The following is a 14,357-nucleotide window of genomic DNA, read 5'->3' as shown; positions in this document are numbered from 1 at the left end:
CTTTCATGTAATTAATGTGTTTTGTGAGTCTGTTTAACTGTTGATTGTGTTCCCTTGTACAGATAAAGGTGGAACCAGTTGTTCCAGCTCCATCACCGGTTATTCCTCGGCTGACATTAAGAGTAGGTGCAGGCCAAGACAAGATGTAAGTACAAATAAATTCATCTGCAAGGTGTATGCTGCCCACAGCTCATCTTATGTTGCTTGTGATTGCTCTTTTTCTTAGTGGGAAATGCTTGTGGCATCCATGCAGCTGTGACACTTTTGACCAGTGTAATAATCAAGCAGAACACTTAGAAGCAGAAATGTTTTGGACATTTGCTCTTGTTTTACTACTCTCCATGTGGGACCTATCATCTTCTATCCATTCTACAGTGTTTCTCATTCCATGCCTTTCAAAGGTGCAGAGTAAAAGACTCCATCTAGACTCATATGATGCCTCCAGTGACATTTAGTGAGGTTTTCATAATGGATGGTTATTCCTAGTGTAACCTACAGCTAGGTTTCATAACACTCCTCAGCTAACAGTTGTTTTATGTTTTAAAGCATAACAGTTGAAATTCCTTTCTGCACATCTGTTTTATTATAACTGTTGGTGATTATTCATGAGTGTACCTAACGCATTTTAAGTGTTGGTTCACTAGCTCCCTAATTATTGGGTGCTGCTCTACAAATAATAGTTACTTTGTACTTAGTGAGCATAAATAGGATGATCCCTATCCTGAGATCACACAGCATGAGCAGGTGGCTGGAAGTCTGGGGAAACGATGCGTCACTGGGTTTTGAATGGCTTGTCCTGTGTTGTATGTGAAGGATTTCTTTTAATCAGCTTTTAATGATGTTATTGATGACACAGAACATACTTTCATGTCTGATGGTAAACATGAGCACCAAAGCAGATTTTTTTTCTTTCCATTTATCATGTTAAATAGTGCAGTAGAACTACAGAACAATGTTGTTTCTGAACTAAATCTCCTAGCTACCAAGATTTCTCTTTTCTCAGTTAAATGACATTTTGATGAATATTCTCTTTTTCTGTGCTGACCTACTCCTTCTCAGTAGGTGTATGTGACATTTACTGGTTTGAAGTTGATCACAGAATCATAGAATCAACCAGGTTGGAAGAGACCTCCAGGATCTTCCACTCCAACCTATCCCCCAGCCCTATCCAGTCATCTAGACCATGGCACTAAATGCCTCATCCAAGCTCTGCTTGAACACCTCTAGGGACAGTAACTCCACGTCCTCCCTGGGCAGCCCATTCCAATGCCAATCACTCTCTCTGCCAACAACTTCCTCCTAACACCCAACCTATACTTCCCCTGGCACAACCTGAGACTGTCCCCTTGTTCTGTTGCTGGTTGCCTGGCAGAAGAGACCAACCCCCACCTGGCTACAACCTCCCTTCTGGTAGTTGTAGACAGCAATGAGGTCAGCCCTGAGCCTCCTCTTCTGCAGGCTGCACACCCCCAGCTCCCTCAGCCTCTCCTCACAGGGCTGTGTTCCAGGCCTCTCACCAGCTTTGTTGCCCTTCTCTATGCCACATAGCTCTGGGAATTGTTCTGTGTTGTGTGTCTATCTGGTGTCTAATGCAGCAGGACTTGCAGTGGAACTGTCCTACTCTAATAATACTTTGGCTTTCATTCTCAACAATTAGTATTCAGCCTGAACTCAGAGTACTTTTTAATCTTCACGTGCTGTGGCCGTTATGAAAAGGACTGGTGTGGCTCTGCAGCAAAGCACGACATAGCTATGTGTGTGACCTGGACCTCTGAAGTCTTTATTTAAAGTTGTTAGGTGAAAAGACCATAGTAATGTCATCAACCCTTTAAGTAGCTTGTAACAAATAGAAAGAAAAGGTTTTGTGGTGTGTTATGGTAAGAGAAAGTTAAATTTGCATTTCATTTTGTTGATAAGTTCTGGATATCTGCTAACTATCCTATAGAAATGACACATTGTAATTACATCTCTGGAATTTATTTGCATGGGGTTGTTTGAGAATGCCATCCATCACCAGTTGTGGTGGGTTGACCCTGGCTATCTGCTAGGTATCCACCAAACCTGATCTATCACTCCCCTTCTCAGCTGGACAGGAGAGAGAAAATATAATTAGAAGCTCATGAGTCAAGATAAGAATGGGGAGACATCACTCAGCAATTACTGTCATGGGTATAACAGACTCATCCTGGAGAAATTAGTTTAATTTTTTACCAATCAAAGCAGAGTAGCATAATGTGAAGTACAATCAAATCTTAGGACACCTTCCCTTTGCTCTTCTCTTCTTCCCAGTCTCAACTTCACTCCCAAATTCTCTACCTCCTCCCTGACGAGCAGCACAGGGGGACAGAGAATGGGGATTGTGGTCAGTTCGTTACATGTTCTTTCTGCTGCATCTTGTTCAACATGGGGAGGACTCCTCACATCCTTCCCCTGCTCCAACGTGGAGTCTTTCTCAAAAGGCACAGTCCTCCATAAACTTTGCTAGTGTGAGTACTTCCCACAAGCTGCCATTCTTCTTGAACTTGCTGCAGTCACAAGACCTGCCAGCAAGCCTGCTCCAGTGTGAGCTCTTCACAGGTCCACAAGTCTTGCCAGGAGCCTGCTCTAGCACAGGCTTCCCACAGCGTCACAGCCTCCTTTGAGCATCAACCTGCTCCAGCATGGGGTCCCTTATGGGCTATAGGTGGATATCTTCTCCACCATAAATCTCCATAGACTGCAGGGAAATCTCTGCAGTGCCTGAAGCACCTCTTCCCTCTCCTCCTTCACTGACCTCTGATGCCTGCAGAGTTGTTTCATATATTCTCACTCTGCTCTCCAGCTGCAATTGCTGTTGCACAGCAGCTTTCCCCTTAAATACATTATCCTAGAAGTGCTACCATTGTCAGTGATGAGCTCAGACTTGGCCAGTGGGGAGTCCATCTTAGAGCCAAAGGCGCTGGACCTGTCTGACATAGGGGAGGCTTTTAACAGCTTCTCGCAGAAGCCACCTCTGTAACCTCTCCACTACCAAAATCTTGCCACACAAACTAATACACACGTGGAAAGGTTTTGGAGAATGATGAGTGAAAACTAGATGGAGCAATGAAAACATGGAGCATGAGCAAGCAGTGTGCTCAGGTGGCCAAAGCCAGCAGCATCCTGGCCTGTAACAGGAATACTGTGAACAGCAGGAGTAGGGCAGTGATTGTGCCCATGTCCTCAGCACTTGTGAGGCTGCAATTCAAATACTTCATTCATTTTTGGGCCCCTCACTACAGGTAGGACATTGAGGGTGCTGGGGTGTGTCTGGAGTAAGGCAATGAAGCTGGTGAAGGTTCTAGAAAACGAGACCTGTAAGGAGCAGCTGAGGGAATGTGGACTGCTTAGTCTAGAGAAGAGGAATCTGAGTGGAGACCTCATTGCGCTCTATAACTATGTGAAAGAAGGTTGTAGTGGGGTGGAAATCAGTCTCTTCTCTAGTGTCAAGTGATAGAATGAGTGGAAATGGCCTCAAATTGCAACAGGTTTAGATTGGATATTAGGAGGGGGGGAATTTACTGAAAAAAGCATTGCAAGAAGTTATCCAGGGAAATGGTGGAGTCCCTGGAGGTGTTCAAGAAGTGTGTAGACATGATGCTTCAGAAAATGGTTTAGTGGCCATAGTGCTGTTAGGTGAATGGTTGGACTAGATGATCTTAGAGGTCTTTCCCAATCAAAATAATTCTATGGTTCTGTGATTCTATGATTCCTTCCATTAGAAAGAAGAGCTTCTTGGAGGCTTTTGGAAGTACAGAAGTACTGATTTAGCTGAAGGGTAGTTTACCTGGGGAAACGTCTCATAAAACATTTCTTTAGTGGAAGTACCTACAGATCTCAGTGGGGTCATGAAGTCTTTGAGGTGGCTGAAGAAAAACACATCAGGTTGATGGTGCTTGAAATGGAGATTCACATCACACCATAAACACAGCACTGCAGCAATACAAGCTTAGTCCAGTAGTGCAGCAGTGGTGAGGAAAGTGCCTTTGCAGTGCAGCAGTTTATTTTCTATCATTTCACTTCTTGGCTCCTCCTGCTTGGACCAACATACAGAGCAGCGATGGTAGTGGCAGAGACGTCTCCTGCTTTCTTGTTTCTGTGACTACAAATATGTATTACTCCTAAACTCAAAGTGATGTCTGCATCTCAGCTTGTCTGGTGTGTAAATATTCTTAAAACACACATCAGCTGGAAAGAGACAGTTACTGATAGTGTTAAGTTAATGGACATGGAAATGTGCTGTTGGTAAAGGATGGATAAACCAATACTGGCAAAAATGTTTTACTTTGGGGGTTGGGTTTGGGCTTTTTTTTGTTGGTTTGTTGAGTTGGTTTTTTTGCAAGTGTTTTAACTGCACAGTAAACCAAGAAGAAAGTAGATTCTAATCACAGCATTTCCATCTTAGTTGTAAACAATTACAGCAATACTTGCATGGATGCCACATTAGAAGAAATTTACTGGATTCCATTCTAATGCAATTAGAGCTAATTTTGTTCTTTAAATGAATAAAAGGTCAGCTAGTAAATCTAGTTTATCTCAAGTCCAGGCTTCAATAAATTGTTTTATTTAATTTGTTGTAAAAGATCTTATCCTTAATGGGCCTAGCTCTTATTGGTTTGCCTGGGTTCTAAAATATTTATGACCACCTTTTTAGATATGATTTGAATGATATGTTGGGAGGGTTTTTCACTGACTTCTTTTTCCACTCCAGTGTTATCAAGGTAGATTGCTAACTAAGTTAGTATAGGAAGGAACTAAAGATGCTATCTTGTTGTTTAAAAAACAAACCAAAACAAAAAACACAGCTAGTGGAGACTTCTATATTTAAAATCAACTGCAAATGATGAGTAGAATTTAATACTTCTATTGACCTGCATCATGGTGTCTTTTTGTCTAGTTAGTTTTCTTAAGCACAATTGCTTTTCATGCACATAAGTTTATAAAAAGCAAATTTTTTGACATTCCAACTACAATCACAGTTGACATAAACTTCAGCAAAGACAGGTGCTTTGATTTTTGGTATTTCAGAGAAATTTATTCTGCATTTAAGTATAGTTTATATTGTAGAATCAACCAGGTTGGAAGAGACCTCCAAGATCATTCAGTCCAACCTATCACCCAGCCCTAAACAATCAACTAGACCATGGCACTAAGTGCCTCAGCCAGGCTTTGCTTCAGCACCTCGAGGGATGGCATCTCCACCACCTCCCTGGGCAGCCCATTCCAATGCCAATCACTCTGGCAACAACTTCCTCCTGACATCCAGCCTAGACCTCCCCCGGCACAATTGAGACTGTGTCCCCTTGTTCTGTGGTGGATTGCCTGGCAGAAGAGACCAACCCCCACCTGGCTACAGCCTCCCTTCAGGTAGTTGTAGACAGCACTGAGGTCACCCCTGAGCCTCCTCTTCTCCAGGCAAAACAACCCCAGCTCCCTCAGCCTCTCCTCATGGCTTCTCATGCTAGTGCCAGACCACAAAGGGAAAAACCACTCACGGGTTGTTGTTTCAGTGCTTCTGTGACTTAGAAGCAGGATATGTAGCTTTTGTGAAATCAGGTCTCCAAATTTACCTTAAAATTTCAGGCTTTTGCTCCAGACTACTGCATCAAATCATAGCTCTGCCATCAACAGGGATCCTGGAAAACCAGACATGAGAAGGAGAAAGAAAAGTATTTTAACAGTGTTTAACTTGTAAAGAATCATAGAATCAGCCAGGTTGGAAGAGACCTCCAAGATCATCCAGTCCAACTTGGCACCCAGCCCTGTCCAATCAACTAGATAGCTGCCACTCTACTGATGTTGCCCCTTGTCTTATATATTTGTAAAGTGAGCAGGTAGGTGACATTATAAAGAAACAAATTGCCCACACACTCAGCTATGTCTCTCTCTGTGTCTGTAAACAGTGTATGTGAAAGGACCTTTGGGTTATAAAATAAAATCCCCAAAGATTAAGGGATAGGAAAATGTTTGTTGCCCAAACATTTGATTGAGCTTTCTAGCATTTGGTAGGTTATTACTAGTGCAAAACCAAACTTACATTCATGAATTGCATGTTGTCCTGAGAGCCACAAAGATGATGGAGTGGAACATCTCCCTTATGAGGATGGGCTGAAGGAGCAGGGTCTCTTTAGCTTGGAGGAGACAGAGGAGTGACCTTATTCATGCTTATAAATATGTGAAGAGTGAGGAAGATGGAGTCAGGCTCTTTTGGGTGCAAACTGGAGCAGAGAAGGTTCCATGTGAACATAAGGAAAGACTTTTTCACTGTGAGGTTGACAAAACACTGGAACGGGCTGCCCAGGGAGGTTGTGAAGTCTCCTTCCTCGAAGACATTCAAGACCTCCTCTGTGACCTATGTTATGTGATCCTGCACTGGCAGGAGGGTTAAACTAGGTGACCTTTCAAGGACCCTTCCAGCCCCTTACATTCTGTGATTCTGTGATGACACAAGCCACCAGCATACCTGGCTGACATTTTCTTTAGAGCATCCCAAAACCAAGTGGCAATGTAGACCTACAGCTACCTCAAGGGAGGTTGTACCAGGTGGGGGTTGGTCTCTTCTGCCAGGCAACCAGCAATAGAACAAGGGGATACAGTCTCAAGTTGTGCTGGGGGAAGTATAGGCTGGATGTTAGGAGGAAGTTGTTGCCAGAGGGAGAGTGATTGGCATTGGAATGGACTGCCCAAGGAGGTGGTGGAGTCACCATCCCTGGAGGTATTCAAAAAAAGACTGGATGAGGCACTTAGTGCTATGGTCTAGATGATTGGCTAGGGCTGGGTGCAAGGTTGGACTGGATGATCTTGGAGGTCTCTTCCAACCTGGTTGGGTAGATGTGACCTTTATGTGTAATATGGTTGTCCCAGAAGCATACTTTTAAGACTAAAAGCATAGGAGAATCTGTCCTGTCATGTTCTGGTTTAATTCTGAGGACTCTCTGACCTTAGATGTCTTTTTCAACCTAAGCAATTCTGTCATTCTACAATTACACAGGCTCTTAGACGGAGGATGACAGTCAATCTCAAAATAAAGTGCTCATAGCACATATTTTTGTGTTGGCAATATTAGTCTGAAAAGAAATGCAGCTCCTTTTTGAAGCTATGACCCTACCACAGCTGGATTCTATAAGGAGTTTGTTATTCCTAAATTTACTTGATTTAGCTCATCACTGCTGCTTGCTCAAGAATTCATCATTTGCAGTGCAACCACAGTTGGGCAACAGAATTGCAGTAAAGCAGTTTGTTACTCATCTGGGAGGGGTGGCTGATACACCAGAAAGCTCTGCTGCCATCCAATGAGCTCTGGACAGGCTGGAGAGCTGGGCAAAGGTGAACCTCTTGAAGGACAGGTGTACAGTCCTACATCTGGAAAGGAATAACACTAGGCACCAGTACAGACTAGGAGAAAGACCTTGAAGTCCTAGTGGACAGCAAGTTATTCACGTAACAGCAATGTACCCTTGTGGCCAAGAAGGACAATGATATCCTGGGGCACATCACAAAAAGTGTGTCCGTCAAGTCTAGGGACGTTCTTCTCCCTCTCTGCTCTGCCCTTATGAGACCACACCTGGAATACTATGTCCAGTTTTGGGCTTCCCAATTCAAGAGTGACAGGAGAGAATCCCATGGAGGGCTACAAGCATGATTGAGGGACTCAAATGTATTGTCTTATGAAGAAAGACTTGAGAGAACCGAGGCTGCTTAGTCTTGAGAAGAGAAGGCTGAGAGTGAATCTTATCAATGTCTTTAAATATCTGAGGAGTGGGTGTCAAGGTGAATGTGACAGACTCTTTCTGAAGGGGGCCAGTAATAGGATAAGGAATAATAGGCATAAGCTGAAACACAGGAATTTCCACCTCAACGTGAGAAGAAACTTCTTTATTGTGGGTGTGATGGAGCACTGGAACAGGCTGCCCAAAGAGGTTGTGGAGTCTTCTCTGCAGGCATACAAAACCCCCCTGGGTGTGGCCTGCCCTAGGTGATCCTTCTTTGGCAGGGAATGTGGACTAGATGATCTTTAAAGGTCCCTTCCAACCTCTAATATTCTGTGATTCTGTGATTCTATGATTCATAGTTCAATTCTGTACAACTATTATCTAACTTGTTGCATATAGAGTACTGCCAAGTTTATTATAGGGCAATGTTTTTCAAACCCCAGATACCTAAATGGCATCTTCTATCTGCAACAAGCTTGCTTTACATAAGACTTGAGATGCAGACTCCCCAGGGATTGATTTTTCTTGGGAATACTACACAAGCACATATATGATCCGACATTAAAAAGGTAATGGCACCAAGGGAGGAGAAAATAAGTTACCCAATCCATCAACAGCTTTTATTGACCTAGTTGAAGATAAGAAATTTGGCAAGAACCATATTGGAGTTTCCCTAAGGTCACTTTGTATCAGTAAGAGCTGAGGGGTGATGGGATTGAGAGCAGCTCTGCAGAGAAGCACTCGAGGGTACCGATGGATGAAAAGCTGGATGTGAGCTGGCAATGTGTGCTCGCTGCCTGGAAGACCAATCACATCCTGGGCTGAATCCATAGCAGCGTGGACAGCAGGTTGAGGGAGAGGATTCTGCCACTCTGCTCTAGTAAGACTTCACCTGGAGTACTATGTCCAGCTCTGGCATCCTCAGAACAGGAAAGACAGAAGCCTTTTGGAGTACATCCAGAGCAGGCCACAGAACTGATCAGAGGGATGGAACACCTCCCCTACAAAAAAAAGGGTGAGTTGGTGCTCTTCAGCCTGGAGGAGAGAAGGCTCCAGAGAGAGCTTATTGTAACCTTTCAGTACTTTCAAGGGGCCTGTAAAAAAGATGAGGACAGACTTTCTAGCAGAATCTGTTTTGACAGGACACAGAGTGACAGTTTTAAACTGAAAGGAGAGAGATTGAGACCAGATCTAGGGAAGAAATGTTTTAACATGAGGGTGGTGGAATGGTGGCACAGGTTTTTCAGAGAGGTGGTAGATGTCTCATCATTAAAAGGGTAATGGCACCAAGGGAGGAGAAAATAAGTTATCCAATCCATCAACAGCTTTTATTGACCTAGTTGAAGATAAGAAATTTGGCAAGAACCAAAGATGAGGACAGACTTTCTAGCAAGATCTGCTGTGACAGGACATGGAGTGGCAGTTTTAAACTGAAAGGAGAGAGATTGAGACCAGATCTAGGGAAGAAATGTTTTACCATGAGGGTGGTGGAATGGTGGCACAGGTTTTCCAGAGAGGCAATAGGTGTCTCATCCCTGGAAGTGTTCAAGGTCAGGTTGGACTGGGCTCTGAGGAACCTGTTCTAATTGAAGATGTTCCTGCTGACTGCAGAGAAGTTGGACTAGATGACCTTTGAAGGTCTCTTCCAACCCAAACCATTCTATGATAACTTCCATATTCAGTAGAGTTCTTCTTGTATGGGTAAATCAGACAGTGTGAAGAAACTTAGGAACTTTGGGTGCTGTGTCATGGAGAGCTACTCAGACTTTGATGATTTAGATTATGCAGTGTTTGCCCACAGTAGCAGAATATTGGGGTTCACTAACCTTCTCCTGTAGGCATATCCAAATCACAGAATATAGGTGGTTGGAATAGACCTCAAAGATTGTCCAGCCCAACACTGAGGAGTCAACACTAAACTATGTCCCTAAGCCCCGAATCCACATGCTGCTTACACACCTTAGAATCATAGAATCAACCAGGTTGGAAGAGACCTCCAAGATCATCCAGTCCAACCTATCACCCAGCCCTAACCAATCAACTAGACCATGGCACTAAGTGCCTCATCCAGGCTTTTCTTGAAGACCCCCAGGGACGGTGCCTCCACCACCTCCCTGGGCAGCCCATTCCAATGGGAAATCATTCTCTCTGGGAAGAACTTCTTCCTAATATCCAGCCTATACCTCCCCCAGCACAACTTGAGACTGTGTCCCCTTGTTCTATTGCTGGTTGCCTGGGAGAAGAGGCCACCCCCCACCTGGCTACAATGATCCTTCAGGTAGTTGGAGACAGTAATAAGATCACCCCTGAGCCTCCTCTTCTCCAGTCACCTTCAGGAATGGTGACTCCACCACTGCCCTGGGTAGACCATTCCAGTGTTTGATAACCCTCCCTGTGAAGAAATATTTCCTAATATCCAGCCTAAACCTTCCCAGGCACAGTCTGAAACAATTTCATCTAGTGCTGTCACTTGTCATCAGGGCAAGTGGCTGGCATCCTACTCACTCCAGCCTCCCTTCAGGTAGTTGTAGAGAGTGATGAGGTCCTCAGCCTCCTCTTCTCCAGACCTCAGCTCCCTCAGATGCTCCTTTTAGGTCATGTGCTTCAGGCCCTTCATGAGCCTCATTGCCCTTAATAGTGTGCCTGTAGTCTTGACTCCCTCTGTATGGCTGGGGAGGAAAGGATTGGCTTTTTATTGACTTGTCAAGCCGTAGGTTTGCATTTCCAGCCAAGGAGCTCATGACCCATTCCATTTATTTCACTATTTTGTGGTGGGGAAACAGGTAAAGGAATCCTTCTGGAAGCCCCTCCTTCTGTTTTTATGAATAAGAGCAGTGTTTGGAGCAGTTAAGGCAGCGTGACCAAATCCTCCAAAAGACGTAATGCAAGCAGCATGGGGCCATTGTGGGACGCAGCTGTGGGCGGTGTTGGTTACCCTGCCAGACGCTGCTTATTCAACAGAAAAGCTCTGCAGGAGAACTTCTGGTGGAATTAAAAGAGGAGGGGAAAAAAAGTGATACTTCAGGGAGAAAAATGTAGATGGGCAAACCACTGTTTGGGAGAATCAAACAGTGGAATCCAGGCAATGAAAGTCTGTGTTTATTGCAGGACTAATGGGTATCCCAATTATTTTCTGGCGTAGCAGCTAGCAGAGCAAGGCGGCGTTAACCGTGCGTGAACAGAATGAATGCTCTGGGTGTCAATCCAGCTTCTGCTGTAAGGTGGAAAAGAGCATGTAATGGTGAAATCATTTTTGATATGATCAATAGGACCACCTAAGTGAGGAGGCAGAGTAATGAAAAATGATCTTGCTCCTCTCCAAGGCTGCAGAGGTGTGCTTAAGGAATTCCAGTGATCTTTACAGCTTTCATAAATCTTTGTGTGTGTGTGTATAAATACCTGCATTTTTCTGTTCTGTAGGGCTTTTTTAATTAGAAGAGCTGGAGGACTGATTTTTCAATGTCTTTTTAAATGTTGTGAACATATTTTAATGAAGATATTGTTTCAGGTATGATTCATATCCCTTTCCCGATTGTTCTTTTTTAGTGGAACATATTGGCCCTGATCCTGCAGTAAAATCCCCATGTGTGGTCTTGCATCCATCCAAAAGTCTTGTTCACTTCATTGGTGGTTCCCCAGCCTCTCCCTTGCTGCAGGATAGTGGCTTTCACATGAGGGGAAAACAAAAAAGTGAGGAATACCATATCCCTTTTACCAAAACAAGTCAATGATCACTTTTGTTTATATTTCTAGAGGTGATTTAGAAGAGTTTTTTAGCTGCTTGAGTATGAGTTGTATTTCCCACTTCAGATGAAGTCCTTCAAGTTTTTTTTCTTCTTGTTTTTTTTTTTCTTTTCATAATTACTGAAGCCACCCTGATTAATTATTCATCCTGTTTCTGGCAGGTGGTAGGCTGTGGCAAACTATTTTCATTTTGCTGCTGGCCACGTTGGGCGATGACTCCAAAAGTGAATCCATAAAAAGGCTTGAGTCTTTAGAAAACAAAACAGCTTCTTGCTGTGAGATTCTTTTGATTTTGCTGCTTATTGCTCAAGAGTTTAAAAAAAAAAAAATTGTGTGCTGTATACCACAATTAAAATCCAACAAGAACCTTCAGGCAGGTTTAGACACATAAGTGAATTGCTTGTGTAAATGAGTATGAGCAGCTGCCCTTATGAAGCACAACGGAAACTGACCAAGTATGTGCAAAAGATTGGAAAAGAAGATGGATATTTGTTTGAAAAATAGACTTTGTGTCCATAGAAGATGACTGCAAGAGAAAGGTACCAGTTTGTTCTGGTCTTTGACAGAGGTGTTTCCTTTTTATTCAGTCCTCTCTTGAAGCTTTTAAACAAGAATGAGGAGACTATACAGAATCACAGAAGCATGGCACGATTTGGATTAGAAAAGACTTCCAAAGGTCATCTAATCCAACCCCCCTGCAGTCACACAGACGTCCTCCACTAGATCAAGTTGTTCAGAGCCTTGTCAAATCTGACGTTGACTATCTCGAGAGATGGGGCCTCAACTGCCTCCCTGGGCAACCTGTTCCAATGTCCCACCACCCTCATGGTAAAGAACTTGTTCCTAACTTCCAGTTTAAGTCTATAGACCCAAGGGTTCACATTACATTTCCTGGAAGGTGGATGTAGACAAGAGGGTGTACAGGAATAGCCATCCATAGACACAACAGAATAAGATGGTCTTAAAGTTGACCTGTGAGCAATTGATCATTGAGGGAGCAAAGCTGGAGGTGGGGAGATTCAGAGTGGATGTGAGGAGGAAGTTGTTGAGCATGAGAGTGGTGAGAGCCTGGGATGGGTTGCCCAGGGAGGTGGTTGAGGCCCCATCCCTGAAGGTGTTTAAGGCCAGGCTGGATGAGGCTCTGGCCAGGCTGATCTAGGGTAGGATGTCAGGGGTGTTGGAATTAGATGATCCTTGTGGTCCCTTCCAACCCTGACTGATTCTATGATTCTATATACGGGGCCTCCAAGTTCAGGACTGACCAGGTCACTTGGTTCTTTCAAAAACATGTCTCAGTAACAAGCTAGAAAATACAGATTTAGAGGTTTCCAAACCTGTGCTGGCATACTTTTCTGGTAGTTAACAACATTCATATTCTACACTAATTCCCATAAAGGAGGAGAGATGTAGGACTAGTTTATGAACAAGGTTCTAGATCATGCCACCCATAACATTCCCCAAAACAAGGAACAGCTAAGAGGAAGTTTGCAAGAGCTCGTTGGCATAAACATGTTTTACCAGCTTCTGGGTTTGCTGTAGAGCTCAGCAGAAAGGGGATAATGCCAGGTGGTTTTTACATTGAAGGCCTGAGCAGCTTGTTATTGATGGTGAGAGAGAAAAGAAGATGAAAGTTAGCAAGACGCCACGCTTTCGGCTCAGTTTTGTTTTGTCAGACTGGTGGTGAACCATGCAGAGATGTAAGACAGAATGGTGAGAAAAAATGAGAGGGAGATTCAGGAGTCATCAACAGAAAAGTGTTTGTGGTTGTTGGGAGAAATCCCCTGCTATAGCAGATACAAAAGGGGAAGGCTGAGGAGAGAACTCTCTTTCATTTCAAGTAATGAAGAAATAAACAGTAGAAAACCTGTAACTGAAATTCAAGAGTGCAAATGTTTGTAAACCAAAGGAGTTATCTAGAAATGTTAGCTGGACTGGAGACCAAAAGTGGTGGATTCAAAAATCACAGGATAACAGAATTTTTGAGGATGAAATAGACCTCTGAGATCATCAGGTCCAGCCTATGACCTACCAACACCACATTGACTAGACCATGTCACTAAGTGCCACATACAATCTTTCCTTAAACACCTCCACCACATCCCTGGGCAGTCCATTCCAGTGTCTAATTACCCTTTCCATGAGGAATTGCTTCCTAATATCCAAGCTAAACCTCCACTGGCGCAGCCTCACCCCATGCCCTCTCATCTTGTCACAAGTTCCCTAGGAGAAGAGTCTGACCCCCACCTTACTGTAACTTCCCTTCAAGTAGTTGTAGAGTGTGATGAGGTCCCCTCTGAGTCTCCTCTTTTCCAGGCTAAACAACCCCAGCTCACTCAGCTCATAAGACTTTCTCTCCAGCCCCCTTCCCAGTCTCATCACTCTCCTCTGGCCCCACTCCAACACCTCAATATCACTCTCGCAGTGAGGGGCCCATTGCTGCACACAGTGCTTGAAGTGAAGCCTCACCAGTGCCAAGTGCAGTGGCAGAATTACATCCCTAGTCCTACTGGCCACACTGTTCCTGGTACAAGCCAAGATGCCACTGGCCTTCCATGCCACCTGGGCACACTGCTGGCTCATGTTCAGCCAGTTGTCAAGCAGCACTCCCAGGTCCCTCTCTGCCAGGCTGCTTTCCAGCTGCTCATCCCACAATCTGTAGTGCTGCATGGGGTTATTGTGATGATCTCTGCCTGTGGGAAAGGGGCATTTGTAGCAGAATGACTACAGAGGGGCTTGTATTAATAACTCCTTCCAGAAGGCCCTTCAGAATAAGCATCATCACTATCAGAAAAGGGCTGTTAGCCAAGAAGTTACATCTTCAAGGGAAAAGACTGTGGAGGTAAAGTCAGGCTTGGCAGAAGTCACAATGAATTAAATGTTGTA

General features: G+C 44.1%; 1 protein-coding gene across 4 annotated transcripts in view; it reads left to right on the top strand.

Moving 5' to 3' along the window:
• The window catches only part of TAF3 (TATA-box binding protein associated factor 3), a 144,339-nt gene that overhangs the window by 112,654 nt on the left and 17,328 nt on the right, over nt 1–14,357 (top strand). The window contains exons 4-6 of one of the 4 annotated variants that reach the window (XM_064142691.1): nt 63–145; nt 11,151–11,238; nt 11,636–11,725. In XM_064142691.1, coding sequence (XP_063998761.1) covers nt 63–145; nt 11,151–11,238; nt 11,636–11,710 — 246 coding nt within the window. In that variant the 3' untranslated portion in view covers nt 11,711–11,725. The other 3 variants (XM_064142692.1, XM_064142690.1, XM_064142689.1) reach the window with 3 other exon arrangements.

The sequence above is a fragment of the Pogoniulus pusillus genome, chromosome 4 (assembly GCF_015220805.1).
Source record: "Pogoniulus pusillus isolate bPogPus1 chromosome 4, bPogPus1.pri, whole genome shotgun sequence".
Lineage (NCBI taxonomy): Eukaryota > Metazoa > Chordata > Aves > Piciformes > Lybiidae > Pogoniulus > Pogoniulus pusillus.
The sequence above is the reverse complement of the archived record's forward strand: the minus strand, read 5'-3'. Positions and strand labels throughout refer to the sequence as shown.